Here is a 22,779-nt window from a genome sequence, read left to right on the forward strand (position 1 = left end):
ATAGCGCAGGGTCGATCAAGCACAAAGGCTAAACGTATCCATTACTTTAATAACATTTTTATAATCCGGATCGATGGCCTAGATTTTATCCCATTCAGCTGCTTGAATTAATATACTAGATATTCATCGGCGCACCGATCGGGGGATGTTCTTATACGGTTTGAGAATATTTTGCTTATAATGCTAATCCAGGATGCTTGTTTCTTGCCAGACGGACGCGTACCTGCACGTATTAACCAAATTAATTAGTTTGCGTAAGCATTTCAGTTGTGTTTGGCCATATATCACGCTGATTGACAGTTTCAATTTATTCCGGAACAATTGAATTGTTTTCTTAGAATGCGTTTGTGCGTGGTGTCGGTTTACCGTAATGAAAATCATGACGTGTAATTTTCATTATTGACTTTCGATTAAGTGACGGGAGGAAGATGTTTTAATTTTGCTATTTTCTATTGTATTATATTTCTATTTTATCTAAAATTTTAGCGACGTCAGAAAACAACAAATCCGGGTGCTCAGAAGTGTAGGACTTATGACGGAAGCATAAGGATAAGTGTTAAAATCGTAGAAGATTTATGACATTGTCTTCATTAGGCGTTGTTCTAGATTTCACTAAATCTCGTTCCGCTTTCAAGAATTCATATACGATTAAGGAAATTATTTTGTAACCGTCCAAACTTATTCTCGTATTTTGGTTTTTGCATGTTGTTGCTAGCAATTTGACCACATTATGCTTGACAAATAAACAAATTCATTCGAGTAACCATTTTGAGCATTATGAGCTTTTTGGGGCACGTTCACTACATATTTATTAATAATATCCAATTTATTATCAAATTTTCTAAATGTTGAATCGAATTGATTTACCTAAGGCAAATATGTCAATTTTAACAGAAAATTGTTTTTGTTTCGGAATCCTCGTTTTAGATATAAGAACACGATATATTTTTTGATATATTTGATGATTATTGATATCTTCTAGAAATGTTCTAAATTAATTTTGGGCGCCGCTGTATATTACAGAGTAAACTTTTCTACATAAATCTATTACATGAGACAATTTTAGCTCTCTATGTGATTGAGGTAATGATTTAATTATTTAATTATTTTGAACAAGAAATAGGGAAAAGTTCAGGTTGTCTATATTTTTTTGAATCACTGCTATTTGATCGTGCTTTATTGGAATTTTAAAAGTTTACGTTATGTGGAATAAAACTAACTTCCATACCTACAACCAGAAAAATATTTTTTTACATAGAATAGAATGGAAAGATCTTTTGTTTAAATATTTTTTTCTCTCAGATATTTGCTCTTATTGACATTACTTGACCTTTATCTTTAAAGTACTGCGGAAATGCACCGAAATTCCATGAAATTCCCTCGCAATATCAGATAAATAAAATGCTATCAAAATGTTGAGAATTGGAGTACCCACCACCAACTTGCGGTTATCTTTTAACTGGCAATTATAAAAGGTTGATTGGTTGCGAGTAATCTTAATTTTATTATAGACCAAAATTATAACACGCGGTTAATCGATAATTAGATTGGTCATAATTATTTGATTATTCCACGTATAAATCTCCCCTTTTGTGTCCTGATTCTGACCGTGTGTTGGAGCAGCTGCGATTCCTTGTTTTCGAACTAAATCAATAAAAATAAAACTGATTAGTTATACCTATTTCCAGACGACGCGCCGCAACTATATCGCAGTCACGAGAATATAAATATTTTATTGTTATTATAATCTGAAGTCCAGTGTAATTTGCCTTTGATCTGGGTTTAACGAACGGTCAAGTGGGCAATTTCTGTTTGTGAAGGAATATTGTGCGTGCCAAGTTTTTACCAATGTTCGTCTGAAGTCAACACAAATGCCAAATCGAAATATGCTTTTTTTTTCATTGCGGTTTCTCCCTTCGCGTTTTTCTTTCTTACCGCCTTCGCCGTACATATGATAAATTACCCGTAATAAATACCGTTAAATCTGCAGTAATTCATACGATACATCATAATTCATTATTACGGTCTAAATTACAATTAAATTCAACCGTGACGCGACGATGATAAATTATTTCAATTTGTAATGATTATGTAAGCGGGGCGTATAGTTAAAGTGCAAGCCGACTCAAATATTAATAGCCGATATATGACCTACCGATCTTGCAAATAAGCAAGATGCAATTTGTCGGCGGTAAATCACTATGTTATGGCGTCTACGTCAACTGGAGAGTTAATTTGGAGGTCCGTGTATCGTAATTAACGAAAAATAATTTTGGACATGGAATTAAAATTGAATCCGCTTTAGCTTGCTCTTCATCTTTTCCGTTTTTGTTTCAAAATCGTCGTTCCTGATTACATGGTATTTTTATTTTTGACTCCATAGACCTATTACTATGATCTGGTGCTCCAGTCATATAAAAACTATTTATTTTATATAATATACTGATATACTCAATGTAAGGCGTTAAAAGAATTTATTCTCCAGCCCTCTTTATGACGACAATGTGAGTTGATCTGGAAAGGGAAGCAAAAACTGTGTGTCAATCTCTTTTCACTGTCCTTTTCACAAATATCTCATCTTTACCTATTTCGTATTTTGTGACTGTGATTCAGTGAGTTGGTGAATTTTCATCTTAGTTCACTTTTTTTAATGCTAAGGCATTTGTTCGTTTGGTTTGCTCTAAAATTTATTTAGTTTATTGTGTATATTGATTTAATTTTTTGAACTTACGATGCTGCGTGTTGATTTGGATTGGATAGCGGTATACTCTTTTTGGATATAAAATAATTTATTCCATTATCATTGTATTTTTGGTTTTGCAGTTTGATTGGTTGGGCCATCCAGATTTATATGAAATTTTGTGTTTATATTGGTTTTTACAGTTGTTTTGCCCACATAGAAACTCTTCTAGGGGTCATTGTGCAAAGAAATTAATTTTGGATACACCCCCTTTTTGGAATTATTTTTATTATAAATGAATAAATTATGTTTTGCCTTGCAAAAGTCCATACAAATTGTTTTGCAGAAATTCTAAGTAAGAGGCGGGCAAGTGTTCCATTAACCATTTCTGCTTAAATATTTACGGAAAAACTATTGAAAATGAAAAATTCGTTCTTGAATAGCAAGATTGTTTTGAAAAAAAAAGACTCGCCCGTAAGTAAGATTCACTTACCAAAGTTGTCTTAATTTAGCACAAAACCGTAACCACTGTGGGTTGACATTTTTGCATGAAAACATTGTACATGAAAACCGGATTTTCCTGTAACTGTCTAATAATAATAACTTTTTTTTTGGCAAGAAATAAGAAACATGGCTTTTAAAAATCTAGTTTTTGATGCTTATATAACATGCTGACCAGTATGAGTTGGTTTAAAATCTGAAAAATTTTTCATGGGTGCTTCTTCCAATTCAAATAGGTCACGTTGTATAAGCATCTTTGGATATTGTTGCTCAGACCATAAAATATTCGACATTGCTTTCAATTATTGCAAAATGACATTCCACGTCTGCTGAACGAATTTGGTACTTAGAGAAATTTGTTGCCTAAGAGAGCATACTTTATCCGAATTTAAATATCCCGGTTACTTTCCAGATACGTCTTAAACATTTTCAATAACCTTTAATCTCATCTCATCGGATTTAACGGGTTCGATCTATAATTCATCTCCGACGCGACCTATAAATTTCAATTCGGAAGCGATCGAGAAATTCCTTTTTGCAAAAAATTGGCTTCTCGCACGTATATACTAAAGGCGATGTAATAAATCCAACAAACATCCATCACACACGGTAGCTATTGGATCGTCGTATCAGTGTAATCAGTATTAATAGGTTCTTCCGAGCTAAACAACCTTATCTCCGCTCTCACACCTTCCAACACGTGTATTCATCATCTCCCTTTATTATCGACTCGAGCAGCCAACCGTTCGTCGAAGGTTAGGCCTTGCGTTTGAGGCGGCTCCGATATACGAAAATATCGGTGGCTGTATTAAGTGGCTGTCGCTTAAAGATGTTAAATTGGTCACCGCTTGGCCGTAACTTACCACTTTGACTCTCAATTAAAATTCATTAGTTTCTTTTTCGTCTATAATACAAGCGTTGGGACCAAATTAACATTATGCATTAATATGCACTGTATTAATTTTTTTTTGTGAATACGATGAAAAAATTAATTCTTATAATGAAGAGCGCTTCATTAACGCTATGAAAATAATTTTCATTTGCCAGTGAACATAATTCTTTAATCGGATAAAAATGATTCTTTTTTCAATGATTCACAATTTATCAATTGAACGAACCCCTCCATGAAGCTAGTGAATTGAATTCTTTGCATTCACACAAATTTATGAATTCGATGAATTTATTTTATAACAGCTGTGAATTGTTGCAGTTCCGATGTTTAACCAAACCTATAAGTACAGCTAAGTACCTAATCTAAGGCGAAGTAATGTCCACTATTTTCTTTGCTGAAGCCCTGCCAAATTTAGTTTTAGAAATAAATAATAAAGAAAAGAAACACTAAAAAATTACATTTGAACATCTTTATTCACTATTATTTAAATATCCACATAAGAGTTGTACCTTTGGGCACATTAAATGTTTTCATGTTTTACCCCAAAAGCAGAGTATTTTTATGTTTCGATATTTTCCGAATTTTGGAAGTTGCCACTGAGTTATTTTGAATAGTTGCCACCTCTCCTTTCTTTGACATGTCAAATACACTTAGGGAAGATCGTTTTCGTATCTGAAGTTACAGACACAGACGATTCGGAAACTATTATGCTAGTGACTAGAGATTCAATTATCAATATTATTTGTCACGCAGGGGATGCATTCCGTATTCAAAATATCTGTTTTGAGATGTCGCAGAGTTTTGTAAGCTCATGTCGGACAAAAAGCCCAGTGGGGAATTGCATCAGTTTAAATTAACATCAAGAAACATCCTTGTATTCGTGAAGTTATCACCAAAATTTTTAACATATATTAGCATTAGGATTAATTTATACCATATTTCATTTGAATAGTCTCCTACTACACAGTTGGTGATATAAATGTGGATTCTAAAAACTGTAGAATATCTGTTTTTACAAAATAGTGTGTCGGAGAAAAATTCTTTTTTATAACGATTTGTGTATTAATTAATTTATAATTAAAAAATTAATAAACATTTACAATAATAAAATATTGGTGTTAATCCATACGATATATATCATTCGTCGTAATTCAAATCGTCTTCTGCCTCAATATATGGTGCAACTTACTAGTAAATCATATGAAGGCGTGTTCTAGAAATTCAAGCCTTAAGTTGTTTTTTATCTAATTATTTCAAAAATCATTTTATTAATTTTGTTGAATTGCGTAACTTAATTGTCAAAAGTCCTTAAGTTAATAGCAACTAGATGGTAATTATCAATAGCAGTGGCGTTTTCTGGAGTGGGTACATTTTAACCATTATTCTTGGCAAAATAATATACACCGAAATTTTATTTTTACATGTGATTGGAATAAATCGTTTATAATGTATTGTTGTTTCCTTTACAGATAGGACCATGAAAAATGAGCAGAAATGTTGATGGTGAGTAATAACGGCATTTTGGGAGCAATTCAATTGTATATGTGTATTTTCTAGAAAATTAAATGTGGGGTTGATTTGCAGTGTTTTTGCTGTTAGTCATTAATTGGGTTTTAGGTGCCTTTCAAAGGGAGTATGATGAATATATTACTATAGTAAAAGTTTAGTTTAGTTTAGTTTAGTTATATATTAATATATTAATACATACTCAATGTTAGTGTATCTAACAGTATCGGGAATTTCAGCAAAGCTACTAGGGAGTTTTTCGCTAAGAATTAATTAGTTGGTGTCATGGATTCGAGTTTTCATATTTTATTTATTTATTTATTGACGAACGAAATTATCAATTATAATAGACTAACACACTAACTAAAATAAAGCATTTTATATATTGATGTGGGCAACAAAGCATAGCTCACAGTTTCAATTAACTCATTACCTATAAAATACTTGAAATTTAAAGTGAGTGGCCGTCTACTAAACATTGTAATTTTGCATATGAATATGTTAATCTCTCCGCCATTGCTGTCGCACCACACTTATTTAAGTCATCGGCAATATGTTGAGAGCCTAAATAAGAACGCACATAGAGTTTTAAGCAGAATCTGAAACAGGAATGAACGGCATTGACCTATAAATTAAAGAGAAAACAATTATGCACTCGTACAATCTGAGTTCTTTCAGTAAGGTAGCACGGCACCAGCTAAATATGGGACCATTCAAGCCCAGAGTTGCAAACTTAGTATGAAGAGTGTTATATGGTACTCTGCCGAATGCTTTGGAAAAATTTGTATGCAGAAGATGATCCGTGTAACTTAGTAAGTTCAACTAAGTATTCTTATCATTACGCAATCCAAACTTTTGGGTAATAATTTCCTATGAAAACATCAGAGAATCTATGTCATTTTTCATTCTCATTCTATATTGGTTTTTGTCATACGTAATAGTTTACGAGTCGGTTATGGCATGTCATTCGAACAATTAGTTTATTTTGAAATTCTTTTGAAAAATTCGATTAATTTAATTTGGAAGAAATTCGTACCCGTGGAGTCGACTAAATAGTTTTTTATAAATTAAATTCCTTTATATCGCGGGTCGCAAAATAGGCCCTGCTTAGCATAGTAAAGCGATATAAAGGTAGAAAAGAATGTTTAAAACGAGGCTGAAAATAAGCTACGCAAAGCTTTAACGCCCGGTAACACCGACTACTCTCGTAATTTATTGTCGTCGTTTTGTTCGAATTTAACCTGGTGAATTTTTGTTATTTAAAATTTCACGAGTGCGTAACATACTGCAAACATTTTAAATTGCAGATAATAAATCTTAAAGCCAAATTCTGTAAAAATAGCTTGTGTTTTTCGACGGAAGATTGGGGCCTGCGGTTTTCCCTTGGCCGTTTTAAATATTGTAAGAAATTTTGTTATTCCTTCGAGGGATATTTGTTTTTTTTCGCCGGATATCGTTTTTGGTACGGAACGAGGTCGGGAGAATAAAACGAGGTTTTTTAGAGTTCGCCGAGATTTTTGCATATTATATCGGCACTAAAACATCGTCAGGGTTTTATCGCTTGGGAATTACGGTAAGATGACCGAACTTTGTCTTTTTTTAGTTAAGCGGGGAGTGCAAATTTAAGTGGTTTCGGAAAGTTTTGTCGTGAGCCCGTAAAAATTATGTTTCCGATTTTTACATAAGCTGATTCAAATTTATTCAAATTACTAAGTTGTACTTGCAGCTATATTTTTTCAAAGAAACGTCCACATTTAGAGGTATATAAATTAGACCATAACACTAATGCCAACTAAGCAAAACCAAACAAAATGGTTACATTTTATATAAAGGGAGATTCACGTTGAGCGATCTATTAGAATTTTTGGAAAGCTAAATAGTTTTGGTTAGTTTTTAATTGTTTTTCTTGAAATATTTACGGACCTTTTGTTAACATTTCCTTATGCACATCTCTTGCCTTACTTCGGAAAAAAAAATTACAGAAAAACAGCGCTTAGTAAAACTTAATTAATATCTTCTCTCCGCAAGTGAGCTAGTTATTTCAAAATTATATAGAGGTTAGCTAATACATCTGTAACATTAAACGTCACTGATACAATGTGTCTCACAAATTTGCATTTCTAAAAAAAAAAATAAAACTATTAATACCTTTAAGAATTGCAGGCCGTTTGTCTGCAATATTTCCGTACATGTGGCTAATAATTATTATAAATTATTTGGGTAGGCTGTGGCTCGCTTATGTTTTAAGTAGCCCCGAAAACGATTTGCCATCGGCAAACAGTTTTAAGTAAAACACTGCCAGATATCAAAGGAAAAAAAATAAAAATTGTAATAGTAAGAAGTAATCAACGGGAATCACTTACTAACAGCTACGGTATAAATTAATGCGCCTCGGGAGGTTATGATATATTTTTAGAGATGGGAATGATTTTCCCGGTATCCCTCTAAATTGCAACACTAAGCACCTAAAACAGCGATTTTCACGCAGTTAACTTGAACATTTATCGAAATCTGGGCATATTTATTTTGAAAAAATATTGACGTAAAAATGTCTAATCTGAAACCTGTCGAGTTAACGATCTGTCAGCGGTCATGTTGGTTGTTGAACGCCGCTAACACCGATCTAGCGTGCGGGAAACGTCACTTTACGACGTTAGTTTCGTTTCCCATGAATCCGAGCCACTTCGGACATTTCCGGAATGTTACCGCGCGGATTTGGGAGCAATCGGATGTTTTCGGAGATATATCCCACGCTTTGAATTTTGACATTTGTCAATTCTGACAGTCATGTCAGTTAATGTATTCGTGTTGTTTTACGAAAATGTACCCAAAAACTAACGGTCGTAGAAAAAGTATAGTATGCAACACGTTCGGTAAACTTTTTAACTCACTCGTTTATTAAAAACTCATGAGTCAAATTCCGTTTACCGCACTTGTTGCATAATATACTATTATTCTGGGCCTGCAATTGGTAAAAAACGATAATTTCAGAAGGGTTGAAGTCGCCTTGATGTAGTACAGGTTTTTTATATTAACGGTTTATTATTAAATTTTCGATTAACGACGATGAAAAGGTGGTTTATGAGTACGAAAAATGCGAAAACTAATTTGCGGGTTCAATATTAAGTCCGTCACAACCAGCCGCTTTTGATATAACTTTAGTAAGCATTTTTAAAACATTCACCTCCGTTACTGGGCGGAGCTGATCTAAGGAAAATCATTTTATCCTTAAAAAAATCATTCAGGAGTAGTTATTTATAGATTTTTCCGCTCTATTAAATATTATTTCTTCAGAAAAGCAGCTTTTTTGTTCAAGTATCTCGAGTTGAGATGAACAAGTGCGTGGGTTAGAGAGTTTTCATTGGTCGTTTAAATTCTCGTGAAAAACAACGTTATTCGTCGTTCCTAACAAAGTTACTGACTTGCGCGAAAAATTCATTCGTCCTGGGAAGGTTTTCAGTTCATTGTTCGTTTTATTCCAGTGCCCACTCCGCATTTCAGGCAATATCGTAATGTAAGGGGTGTCCTATTAGGGGCGTCGTAAAACCTCACGAATATATCAAATGCGAATAGACAATTCACAAAGAAAACTAGAAGACGTACTAAATTAGGCATCAACAATGGAAACCAAGATCTCGGTTTCATAATCCTTTGCCAAAGAAACGCTTGTTACATTCACCGAGACGGCTTCATTAAACACTGTCTGGCTGGTAATGTTAATATTGAAGTAGGTGTTAAATCGTCACGGCTCCCAACTTCCGTCTGACACGCTTTGAATGGGACGACGCGACGTATGATATAACATAAGATTTCCCCCGTTTCAGAAGATCCCCCGTTTTCCTATTGGCTGATTTTGTGCCAAATATCGGGATCCGATGTACGAGCACGAAGTTATTTAGGATTTATAGGAACCACTTCATCACTTATTTAATATTGAATTTTTTATTTCGGATATATAAGGATATTTCAGATACGAAACCGTATGTTTATGTATATGAATTTATCCGACAAAATGCGCGGGCAAGAAATACGTGACGATTTTATTGAAATTCGCTCGGAAATTGCGTTCCGCCTCGCCGAGAATAAATTAGTTTTGATAAATTATCGAAAATCCGGTTATTATTTATTTCCGAACTTGAACTAATGACTCAAAATCCATGCAGATATTCATACTGCACCGGGTATCCCATTTCGGGCACTTTTATGGGCCATCTCTGTTATTTTTTAAGATAGAAAGTTACGGTTTACCCGACACTGCGCTACTTTTTTGTGAAATAAAGATGCCGGCAACAAAATTATCATGGAAGCCTGATTTTTGAGATACAGTCTGAAATCAAAAACTATCGATGTTGGGACCACCCTCGTACCTCAGTTATCTTTTAAGTCATTGAAGAGTTTAGAAAGCGTTCTTATAGAATTTTTTCCGTAGAATCCAGTAGCATGGTTTATTGTTTATTTGCTTTATCGCTGTATATCATTTTTTACATTAATTGGAAATCATTTAGGCTTTTCAGAAATATAAATTTGTATTGAAAATTAAAATAAAAATTTGATTTTTTTCATTTTTTATTTTATTTGTAGCAGTAGCAGAACATCCAAATAAGCAATTATTAACTTACAAGAAGGTCAATACTTTTAAATTGAATTATTTATATTTGTAATAATTTTCAACTTAATTATTAGGAAATACCATAATATTTAAAGAATGTTAATATTATACATTAACCTGTTGATCAAATTGGACACCATTTTCTCGAATGAAAAACTCGCATATTTTTCTTATGTTTTAAATGTTAAATCAATTGCCCGTCGAAGTTCTGCTACATACTCGTATCGTGTTTTACGTACTTCATTTTGCTTATATTCCTATAAAAAGAAATCTAAAATTGAAAGATTCTGAGATCGTGGAGGCCATCTTACAGGTCCGTTGGTACCTATCCATTTTTGAGGGAACTTGTCATCTAAAAATGGTCTTCAAAGTCCTGAATTATAACTTGGGGCATCATCTTGCTGAAGGTATATGTGATTATAATATACTAAGGGAATATCTTCGAGTAATTCTGGAATGACTTTCTCAAGAATGTATAGGTACCTCCTTCCTAAATTCGGTAGGCTATTCGTAGTCCCAAAATAAAACACGCTACCCCAACCCTAACTTGTTGTACGAAAATTAACTGGTGGTATTCTGTCGACTGGTTCCTCGTGTTATGGCAATTAAAAATTGCCGAGCCTAAAAAGTGACATTCGTTGGATCATATTACAGGCCTCCCAAAAGAATCGTTGATTCGAATTTGTTGCAAATACCAGTGGTAAAACTGCATCCGATGCTGGGCATCGCCAGCAAAATGCAAATGTTGAACACTCGTAAACTTGAATGGATGGGATTTGTATCGGGCAGTCGATTTTGGTACCCTGACTGCTTGTTCTATACCTTTGCAAAATGATGACGGCGTTGCTTATATGTACCCTAATACATCGGTTTTTCTTTGCTGCCTATTCGGTTGCTGTCTCCCTGGATATCTAATATAAACGAAACATTTCTATATTATAAAAATTATACTGACTATATTCCGAAGCTTCTTGGGCATTTTCATTGCATTGCATAAAACAGACCCACATATAATATTTTTCAGTATGTTCATACACTGCCATTAATAAAGCAAATAATTAAAATGGAATAAACACACAGAGAGAACAAATATAATTCAAAAAACTGTCAGTGTAAGTTTTTGAAATATTTGCCTTTTTGTTTAAATAGTTAAGTCAGAGCCAAACATCTACTTATCATTATAATAACTTAATATGTATTGTATTAATAAGACATTATTATTTGAACAAAATATATTTTCATCTTATTTTTCGAAATTAACTAAAAGGTCTCTTGTATAGTAATAACTGCTTAAATGTATCTTATTTTTAATTGTTTTACTTGATTTACTATGGGCTACACCTACACCTAAAGTAGAAAAAAACGAATTTTGAGCTTAATTTTCAAAAAAAAATTATACTGATATATATTTTCGAAGAAGTTAAATAAAAAAACAAACGCCACTGGATTCTACGGAAAAATTCTATGTGAGTCTTTTTTAAACATTTTAATAACTCATAAGAGATAAGGGATATGGAGCTGTATCTCAAAAACCAAGAGGGATGTGATAATTTCGCTGACGGCATGTTTAATTTCACAAAAAAGTAGCACAGTGTCGCGTAAACTGGGAGAGATACCCCGTAAAAGTGTCCAAAATGGGATACGCTGTACTTAGCAAGTAACAGCGCTGTTTTGATATAGTAAAAATCATACCATACATTAAATCATTATTGAACTGTAGAACTTAGTGGTTTTAGCTGTATAACACGTATCTATGATAACGTGTCAAGGGTCCCGAGATTGACAGGTGGACGGCCAGGTAGTTGACCTACCTTAGTGTTTAAAATTAGTAGAACTGCGCTTTCTAAAAATAAGGAAATTTTTATTTCCAAATTAAAAATATTTAGTGTCTGGAGGAGACTTAGATAAATGAAGGATATACCATTGGTTAGAATGGCAGGATCCAATTTTAAAAAGCGCAAGCTTTCATAGAAAGTTGGTCCACACATTGGTAGCATATATGTATTTGAATAGATGGATTGATAGTTTGTTAATCAAAACAGACTGGAGACCATTATGAAGACATGAATGCTCATGTTTTTGATGGGCTACTTCCAGCTCTTATTCATATTGGGTCTGTTAGTCGTGAATGATGCCAGCTACCACTCAAGAAATTCCGAAGAAAATCCCATTTCTTCTTAGAAAAACAATGTCATCAGGCATTGGCTTACTTTAAGCAAAAAGCAATTTCAGTAGCATATGCTGAAAAAGGACCTACTTGAGGCTGTTAATTTAAATAAACTATTTTGTACGACATTTCTTGACAAAAACATTTCAAAATAAAATAGAACGCCTTCCATCATATCGCTGTCAATGAAAACCAATTGAATTGATATGAGCGCTAGTGAAAGTGCTGAAAGTGAAAAGGGCTGTGAGTAGCAAACCGATAACATGCTAATGTAAATCACAAAAATAAATTTTAGCACTTGTTGAAACCTGAATCTGTTAATACGCCAACACAAAAATAAACACACCCTTGAAAAAATCGACCATGAATACAATACAAGGAACAAACTCAACAAATATAAATTGTCAGTTCTTGAGAAGACAAGATGCCACATACCTTGCTCAAAAATTGTATAACTGCCTACCTGAACTTATTAACAAATTGTATTCTTTAAATTTATTAAAAAACAGTAAAATTTGGATTACTGAAAAACTACCAAAACTTATGCACGATTTAATAGATTTTCGAAATATGTATTTATTAGTCAGTATATTGAAAAATAAATAATATAACAGGTTTCAAGCAAAATAGATTTTTTTTTAAATAATTTATTTAACTGATGATTTTATTCTGGTTGCCCAATTATTATACTTTATATATCTACTTGAATTTAAGACAAAATTTGTTGGTTAAGTAATAATTAATTTTAATCCTTTCATTGATTGTTGGTGGTGCTATAGACAATTCATTGTGTTACAAGTTCGTAAAAAATCTGGTATATTAATTAACACTGCCCGCGTTTAAGAAATTTCTTTAGTGGGTTTGTTTTGTATTATATTTGCCGTACTGTATATTATTTAAAGTTTTGATATATTTTTTGTTCCAGTTAGCAGATCTTTGACTTCTGCAAAAATTTATTGAGGCAATCGTGGTCTTCGTTGTATTTTGCATTTTGTTATTACGGCAATACGTTTTGTTCTTTTTGTACAGTTTTGGAGTTTTCTTCATTTGATTGGCGCTTTCAATTAGAATTAAAAAGTCGTTATTGCTTGCTTCCCTTTACGAATTGACAAAGAGACCACTACAAGGATGAAGATATTTTCGCCACAATTTTCCGGTATTTTTCGTAGCAATCACTAGTTTTACCAAAATAATCGTAACGGTCGCTTTGCATAATTTGTTACCTTAAACTTAATAATACCAACCTTTGATCATTGGTTGTGTAAAACGGTTTCGTTCCGGTGCGTGTTTTAGTTCATCATTAAGCGAGACCAAACATTAACCCCATTATTAATAAGCCTGGTGTTATCAAATCAAACAAATTTGTTTCCACCAAAATCCATACGGTCCTAAACAACCAGCATTATGATGCGAGGGATCTAATACAAACACCCTAATTTACACGGAAACGTGAGACAAGAGCCTTTTCACGTTTAATCAAGAGGTACGGTTATGTATACCCATCATGTGTATTAAATATGGCTTGCGTGTTTGCAAAAGATATTGGCAAATGGTAATCTAATTTGATTACGTCTGTAAACGGGATGAGGGAGTCTCACAGATATGCTCGTGGAAATTCTGACCAGTGCGGCCCTACTAGAGGAGTGGCGATTAAGGACGAATAGAGCCGTACCTATAAGTAATTATCTGCCATAAATTACATGTTGACATATGTTGACATATCACCATCAAGGAGTGGATCAGTCATAGTCATAAAACGTCTACGGCGAGGTACAAAACCATTTATGAATCTTGAACCTGTTGCCTTCAAAATCCTCTGGCGTTCTGAATGAGAGAAATTTTTTCTGAACTATTTCTTGATATTGCAAACATTATCAGGGCGTCTACCTAATCTTGTCAATATTCGATGATAAGGTATTGCCTAACATATTTTCAAATAAGCTACTACTATAATAAAATGCTGATCTGATCCTTAAGGGGGACCCTTAGTCTTTGGTTGATTAAAAAAACATTTATGTCAATGTAGGTTAACAATAATCTTATATTTGATACAGAGATGATTGAATACATAAAAGAGACGAGGTTTCTTCACTGGCGTCGGCTTAAGTGTGACACTGAATATTTTTATATATAATAATGATACACCACTGTTTTTTTTTCAAGAAATAAGTAAAATTTTTAAAATCGTGTCGTATTTCTTAGTAAAAATGACCTCTTGACTTTTTGTTGTCCGACAAGGGGTCACCAACAAATAAAAAAGTATTTCTGGCTTTCCTACCACATTTTCAGAAAAAAGCACCCTGTATATTGTTATGTTTTTAAATCAAAAACATCGTTTGTGTTCGTCAAACGCGCAAAGATTTAAACTTCAAAATAACCAATTAACATAATTTTATTTTATTTATTTATAGCGGTTGACTATATTTTTATATTTTTCATCATTTGTTCTGCTTCGAACCTGGTTTCGCTTTTATAGGTTGGCAGCGCCTTCTCGCGAAGATTGTCGAATGTTCGAGATCTTTGTGGAAAGGCGACCTCTGTAGTCAGGCGTTCGTTCGCGAGTTGTCGGTTGCTCATTCGCATATATTACCTATCGATGATGTAAATGTTTTGAGTTAGTCTCTGTTTGTAATAGCGGTTGTTCGAAATAATGGGAACATGAAACTACAGAATTTAGGACACTTTGCAAATAACTTTTTATTTTTAACGCTGTCAATGAAATTAGCTTGTCAACATTCGTATTTAGTGTAGGTATAATTTCACAAATAGCACTAGGCAAACCAGTATCATTATATTGCGAAATATCTCTCGCATTTCCGTACACAATGTCGTCTTATTTAACTATCCTATTAAAAATTATTATGCTTTTCGGGGCCGAAATTAAAACCTCCCGGAAGCGTGTTTACAGGCCGATCGATAGACCGACATTCCATTTTGCAAATTTCAGACCTAAATAGAATCTTCGTGTACATTGCCAAGGTTAAATATTTTTATCGCTTGGGATGGCAATAAATACCCCTCCGTATTTCGTCGCTTTATTCGATTTTTCGAAATTTATTTTGAGGACTTATTGGGACGCTGAAACACGCGGGGGCGTTTCTGTGGGTGCAAAGTAAAATTTAATGGACTTTTATCGACATCCCGCATATACGGGGCGTCCCACTGCGTACTTAATCGACGTTAACTTTCCTCGTAAACGTACGATTTATAAGAAGTCGGCATTAAAAATTAAACTAAATTTTTAATCGAGAAAATATTGTAATCGAAATATTAAATATTTTAATTAAAACTAACTAAATAAGACACATTTTAAAAAATCTTGAAAATATTTATATTAAATTTAATGAACGTTTCTTCTATGTTTTTTGTTTTAACGAAGTTTTGGAATCTTGGAATAAAATAAATTAAAATAATATTATAATAATGTAGGATATTCTGAAATTAAAAATGACAGTATGTCCTAATAAATTTTCATTGTTACTTTCATTGTTGTTTATTGTTACTATATTGTTTCGTTGTTTTCATTGTTAGATATTCATTGTTGTTATGATCCTGTTTCGATATTCAGTTGGTACTATTGTCTAGTCTAAACTTTTAATAATTACCAATTCGTCCTGTGTTAGATTTTTTCTTAAATTTCAATTAGGAAATTGTCATAAATTGCCCAAGTCATTTGTAATGACTATCGTTTTTTCCATTTTCATACAAATGTTTATATATTATTATATATAAGCAAAACTATTTATTGTAAGCTCACGCTATTAGTAACTGACTTGTGGTAGTAAACTGAGTAAAGCGCTGACGTATGAACGTAATATAGACTGAATTGAAATTTTGCTTTCCTTTCTTTATCAGTAAACTTAGAAAAAAATAATTCTTTAGACATAACCTTTGAGCCAAGGAAAATTCCATCCGGTACAATATCGACTTTTCCTTTCTCAAAGGCAACATTTTTAAAGTCATCATTCAATTCGAAAATGAGATATCCGAGCGTCGCCTGGGGTAACGTGTCAGACATCAATATCCTGAAGGTCTGTGATCATGGTCATATTTCCAGATAGATATCATCCGGAATACGTTTGGTGATTTTTCCCGGGATATACGAGGCGGAATGTCGATAGAAAGTAGCCAGCGGGGGCGCATATTTCCGGCGTAAATGACGATGTCGGTGTTTACCCGAAGAAGCCGAATATAAGGCACGCTAAAGAGTAAATTCGGCGATAATATTGTTCTCTTTTATTTGAAAAGTAAGGTCCGTGGAGGGTTTCAATGTGTCACTATTTACGACTATCCGTTTCCCCCTTTTTTCCTTTGGTTTTTGTTTATTCTTTCATAATCTGAGAAAGAAGAATCTTGCTTTAATCGGGAGGGTCGTGAACAGTGACTCGTAATGTAGATAGTGATCCATTGTGGGAAACCTTTAAGTATCATATATTCTAGAAATGTTTCATGAATGATGTCTTGTAGCGTCAGTTTATAAGATATTTACTGTCTGAATGTGTATATACATGCAAGTATGTATATTATGAATAAGAATAGCAGTAGCTAGAGAACTAAAATTACATCCTTACGCAAAGTTGCCTTAGTCAATAATTTAAAATATTATTATGAATAAGAATGGCAGTAGCTAGAGAACTAAAATTATATCCTTACACAAAGTTATCCTAGTTTTTAATTTAAAATAAGATATACAAATTACTCTACAATTTTTATTTACAAAAATTGACAGGTTAACTTTGCAGACATAAGAGCTATAAAGTATATTTGCAAGAGAATGATAGCAGTTAGAGAACTAAAATTACACCCTTACCCGAAGTTTTCCTAATTTTTAATTTAAAATAAGATATACAGCCTGCATGTTATACAAGGAAAAATTTAGTTGCATTTTTGAAAATTGACCTTGAAGTGGTTCTAACCAAGCCAGTTTTTTATTTTGGTAAATTCCCTTTATGATTAACAAGGGTATACTTTTTATGATTAATACTACGCCGACGGTATTTTTGAGGTTTTGTTTCGTTGCGGGTCAACGCATGGTTTACGTGTTTTTTGAATACGTTATTCAAATTTCTTTCTCAAAATTGTGGAGTCCACGTATAATTAGTCACAAACACCCTACATTTACAAGAGGCATGCAGATTTAAATACCACTTTATCGAAATTATGGTAGGATAAAATTTGTACAAATGTAATGTCGAGGGTAATATTTTTCGATTCGAAGATATTTCATACTTATGAGTATTTAATTAGTGTTAAATCACTAGTTGAACGCCTTTTTCGGCACGATGACTATTATCGATGAAAGTGGTTTCGAGAACGCGATATTATTCAGATTGGTTTGCTAATTAAGGAAAATAGTTTTACATAGTTTGCTGAAAATATTCATATTAAGGAAATTGGCGAAGCGAACAATCCACCGGAGGACATTTTGTCACGAGGTGTATGGTGTTGTTGACCATCGAGAATTTTTAGTCGCTTAATGAGTCATCATTGGTCTCTGAGGTACAATCACTGACATGGTAAAAGATTGCAAATGATCAAATTGTTCCCATTTTGTTTTTGTCGGAATAAGCCATCTACATTTTCATGTACAGGTTCGGATTCAGATGCACGAACGGCTTTTGGTGTGGTTGGGTTGTTTTATCGTTGTTTACTCGCGGATTTTTGAGTCGATTGATTAATGTAATTATTATTAGTCGATTGTATCGTTTTATCAGTGATAAAAACCAAGAGAGTCTTTTCTCAGAAATTTGAAGAACGGCTTTTAGCCGAGTTATTAGGCGACCGTTGATTTCAGTTTGTTCGCTGAGATTTATTTTTGGTGTCAGGTGTGGGGTTTGGAGAAATTTAAGTGCAATCGAAAGTTGACGATCGACCATTTCCATTTCATTCTCAAATATGCATTACATTTTTAAGTTGGTTTTGGTTGGTTGAAAAACAGCTGATGATGTTTTCGATTTTTGCACAAAAAGATCTTCTACATTTATGTTGGGTGTGTGTGCTTTTTTTTTATTTTCATTCAAGCTAAATCTCTTTGTGACTTTGTGTCATATAATATTTTTGGTATCTATTATTCTGAAAAAACAATTATCATTTTATTAGTATTAAGAAATTAAAGCCATACAGTAAAACGTGTTTTATGAAATAGACTCGAGCATCAATCTTTGCCTTTGACGTAAATCGCGGTACCACTTGATTCATCCAAGGTCCAGTGTAGCTGCTTATGTATGACACGATAAAGATTATATATATATGACCATTCGCTTGAATGAACAATATGGTGTATTCTAGAAAGGTCATTTTAAATTTGGTGGCAGGTGTCTTGCAAATTTTAAATTTGGGGTTGCTTTTGGTTGGGTTGCGAGACTAGGCAACATTCGTTTTCTGTTACGGTCCTGATGAAAAAAACGTTTCGACAATAAAAAACAACAGGCGCTCGAAACAGAACAGACTGGCAATATTTTAAATCACCTGGACGCCGTCCCGAAGGAGTTCGGAAAAGCAGTTTAGGCATTAGGTGCACGTAATGGCAAAAATTGTTCCATTCGGTTTGCCCGGAACTGAACCTGTGCAACATTTATTTCCTTTTTCGGGGCGGCCAGTTTAAGTGTGACTTGTTTTTGATCGACCCGTAATTGAAAACCAATTATTAGAACGGATTAATCGAAAATTCCGGCAGCGAGCCCCCCCCCAGGGTTAACCGGAAATTATGTAAACAACTCGCACATTTGCTGAATCAAGTAGGAATGCGTCTACGTGCTCGGACTTATCAGCTATTTCGCTTGTAAAACAAGATTGTTGGGCAATTTGGCACGGATGGCGTTTATTTGAGTTTGATTTTTATTTATTTTTCTCATTAATAGAACTGGTTTTCTATGTAGCAGGGCGGTGCCAGGACCACCTACTTCGTCATTCGCCCTCGTGCTTCACGGGAAACAGAGAAAACCCCGTAACTCCTAAAAGTTTTACATAATACTGCTATGTGTAGCATACTGGACTCTTCTAAAAACTTTCCGCTAATTTACACGGTAAATAGAATGTTAACAAATTACGTTTAGTTACTGAAAACAAGCTTAAAAAAATTGTTTTTAATATTGGGTCATAAAAGTTGCTATTGACAAAATTAAGTTTAAAATTATTTGTGAAAAATTCCTTGCTCAACTTGAAATACTTCCAAAACCAGTTTTTTTTCCTTTATATAAAAAATATTGTATTGACTAGAATACATATAGATAAAGGACCTTGATTCACATTACAGGAAAGTGCGAAATGTTTACTCAAAATCGCTGCAAATGTTATCGAATCCCAAAAAATTGTGTATATTTGTAAAATTTGTAAATTGTTCAATTATTAATTTATTCCTTATAAAATAATGGAAAGGGAAAATTATTACATATTTTAAATTCGAGTGCTTTATGTTATTATAAAATGTATAGAAAAGCAACGAAAATCTTAAATAATTCTGACAAAACTAGACTTTTCACAAATTAATTTTTTTTTTCGAAGACATTGAATTTACATGCCATGTTTAGGTTTTTATGTAAAGTTATTTTTTCTCGAAAATATAAGACGCAGCTTTTCCTAATTAAAAGCCGATTGATTGAGAGCGTCGACGCGTAGAACGCTCAAAATGTGAATCATTTAAATGCTACCTCATTTACATGGTATATTTTAGCTATTTTGTACTTTTCCGAGCACGATTGTTTGAAGTATACTATTGTTATTAGTTTTGTTGCAATGCAATAGATACTGTGCTGTTTAAATTTTCTTGTTCACGGTGCATGTAATCTCATCCATCAAAATTTATTTATAATTCATATTTGTCAAACTTATTACTGAAGTTTCAGTAAAATAAGTGGATATATTGGATATTATGGCGCAAACTGTTATAGGTGGTGACACCATAAAATAAAGTTTAAAATGGACATTTCCTTAAAATTTCGATATACGCTCGTTAATAAAGTGGAATTTGCTAGTAAAGTGGTATTCCAAATTGAATGAATTCCGCGTGGATACATACTACTTGAAACGATTGAGTATGTAAGAGGGATTTTTTGCCGCTCGCGCAAGTGATTGTTCGATTTTTCACTGCACGGCACTGTTAAAGCTGACGTGGCAACAGGTTGACCCTAACCGTAAAAATATATGAAAGATGAAAAATGGTTGCTGGATAAGCGGATAGGGGGTTCTTTTTTTCGCGGACGCTTAGTTCGGTGCATGTAAAAAGGGGATGAAAGTTGCCACATTGTTGCAGGTGGTTGACTGCATAAGCCGCCAGAATATACGGCTTTATTATAACTTTTCAGGTTGAAAATCGCCCGAAGCGAAGTCGTTATTTTTCAGTAAAGATGTTAATTAGCGGTGCTTTATTCTGAGCGGAGATGAAATGGCGGTTTTGTAATGTTAATTTTTATAATTATTTTCAATCCAGATTTTTATCTTTTTAATTAAAATTTTATTCTTTTCCGTTGGTGTTTTGTTTTTTGCGGGTGTTTCGGATACCGCTGCGCGCTTTTTGTTGTCGAGATTAGTAAAGTTTCTATTCTGTTGCCGTACGCAAGCAAAGCCTCGAGTGACAAACTACCGCACGTACTTTTATTTAAACTTGCTCGGAAAAGTGATATTACTGTAATAGTATTTTATGCAACAAATTTGATAGACGTCACGTGTATGTGAAGATGTTGCATCAACATGTTGCGTGTTATACGATCTCTGCGACCCTTAGCTTTTCGACACAAAAGCATTTACTGGGGGGTGACTTGTGACCTGATCATCAGAACTGATAAATAAATATCAAAATACTAAAAGTAGACAAGGCTTTAAGAATGAAACAATTTTCTAACACTAACATGCAAACACAGCGCATGAATTTAATGTTTCGATTGTGGTCCAATAGAAAAATATCATATTTAATAAATTGTAGTTTTTGGCAGCGTAATTTTGACCATACAAGTTTCTGAAATAGCCGCAACCATAAATAAATATATAAATTGTTGATTGATAACTAAGTGTTTCATCAATTCGTTCATAGCTTTAATAAAATGGATATATTTTTCATTGATTTTATTATTTAGAGAACTGTTAGCGTTCATTATTCTTTTTGGAATTAAGAAAAATGTTATTCGCATTTGTATAGTTCAAAAAAGTGTATTAATTTTCGACACTGTCATTTGCATATTTTTTCCAGTCTCTAAAATACACAATTATGCCGAATCAAGCGTGCATAAAGTGTCCCTTTAAAATGGCTTCGGCTGGTTTTGAGTGTTCCGAAGTAATGTGAGTGAGTCTGTAAATGTATTCGTGATGTTTTGACAAAATATTCCTAAAAACTAATAAGCGTAAAGAAACTATTACTCAACATTTTTTCAATCACTCACTTCGCTCAACTCTGTTGAGATTGGTTACTGAAATGGCGTTTATTGATCTTGTTGCACAATATTCTATAATAGTATATTATGCAACAAGTTCGGTAAACGACATTTGACTCACGAGTGAATTAAAAAGTTTACCGAACGTGTTGCATACTATACTTTTTCTACGACTGTTAGTATTTGGGTACATTTTACATAAATGTCAGAATTGACAAATGTCAAAATTCAAAGTGTGGGAAATATTTCCAAAAACATCCGATTGCTCCCAAATCCGTGCGGTAAAATCCCGAAAATGTCCGAAGTGGCTCGGATTCATGGGAAACGAAACTCACGTGGTAAAGTAACGCTTCCCGAACGGTTTAGCGTCACTTTACCACGTTTTCCACGGATCCGAGCCACTTCAGGCATTTTCGGGATTTTACCGCACGGATTTGGGAGCAATCGGATGTTTTCGGAGATATTTCCCACGCCTTGAATTTTGACGTAATGTATTCTTGTTGTTTTGCGAAATAGTATAGTATGCAACACATTCAGTAAACTTTTTAACTCACTCGTTTATTGGACACTCGCTCCGCTGCGCTCCGCTCGTGTCAAATAAATAAACTAGTGAGTCAAATGCCGTTTAAAGCACTTCTTGCATAATATACTATTTCAGCGCCTTTCATATGGTCTGCAGATACTGCCGTACGTCACATATTGCATCTTAATCTCATATTTGTAATTCAGCAACTTATTTGCGCTCCCGTTGGTATAAAATTTAATATGTTTCATATTTCTTTCTTCATTCTTGTATCTTTGATTCTCGTGCGATTTTCCGATGAACTTGAAGATGTACTATAAGAATTACGAAATTGCAAGTTCTATCCCACTTCTAATTTGTAAGATAATAAAAATAAATCACGTGCTTTTTCACTAATAATACTCGCAAATAAAGACCGTAAATTATAACATAAATTTTCTAAATATTGCGCAATAGACAATATTTTTTTTGGAGGATAATAACACCTTACCCAATGAAATAGTTTTGGCTAGTTCGTATTTTCTCGAAATCTAAAA

The 22,779-nt window shown here is 33.5% G+C and overlaps 1 protein-coding gene across 13 annotated transcripts in view; it reads left to right on the forward strand.

The window, feature by feature from the left end:
- The window catches only part of LOC132704084 (calmodulin-binding transcription activator 2), a 426,963-nt gene that overhangs the window by 65,243 nt on the left and 338,941 nt on the right, over positions 1-22,779 (forward strand). For 12 of the 13 annotated variants that reach the window (XM_060673822.1, XM_060673821.1, XM_060673825.1 and 9 more), the window contains one exon: positions 5,543-5,576. The exons of the other annotated variant lie outside the window; for it this stretch is intronic. In XM_060673822.1, the coding sequence (XP_060529805.1) occupies positions 5,558-5,576 (19 nt within the window). In that variant the 5' untranslated portion in view covers positions 5,543-5,557. The remainder of the gene's footprint in view (positions 1-5,542; positions 5,577-22,779) is intronic. 13 annotated transcript variants of the gene reach the window in all.

Source organism: Cylas formicarius, unplaced genomic scaffold, assembly GCF_029955315.1.
Source record: "Cylas formicarius isolate icCylForm1 unplaced genomic scaffold, icCylForm1.1 PGA_scaffold_6__28_contigs__length_40554024, whole genome shotgun sequence".
Lineage (NCBI taxonomy): Eukaryota > Metazoa > Arthropoda > Insecta > Coleoptera > Brentidae > Cylas > Cylas formicarius.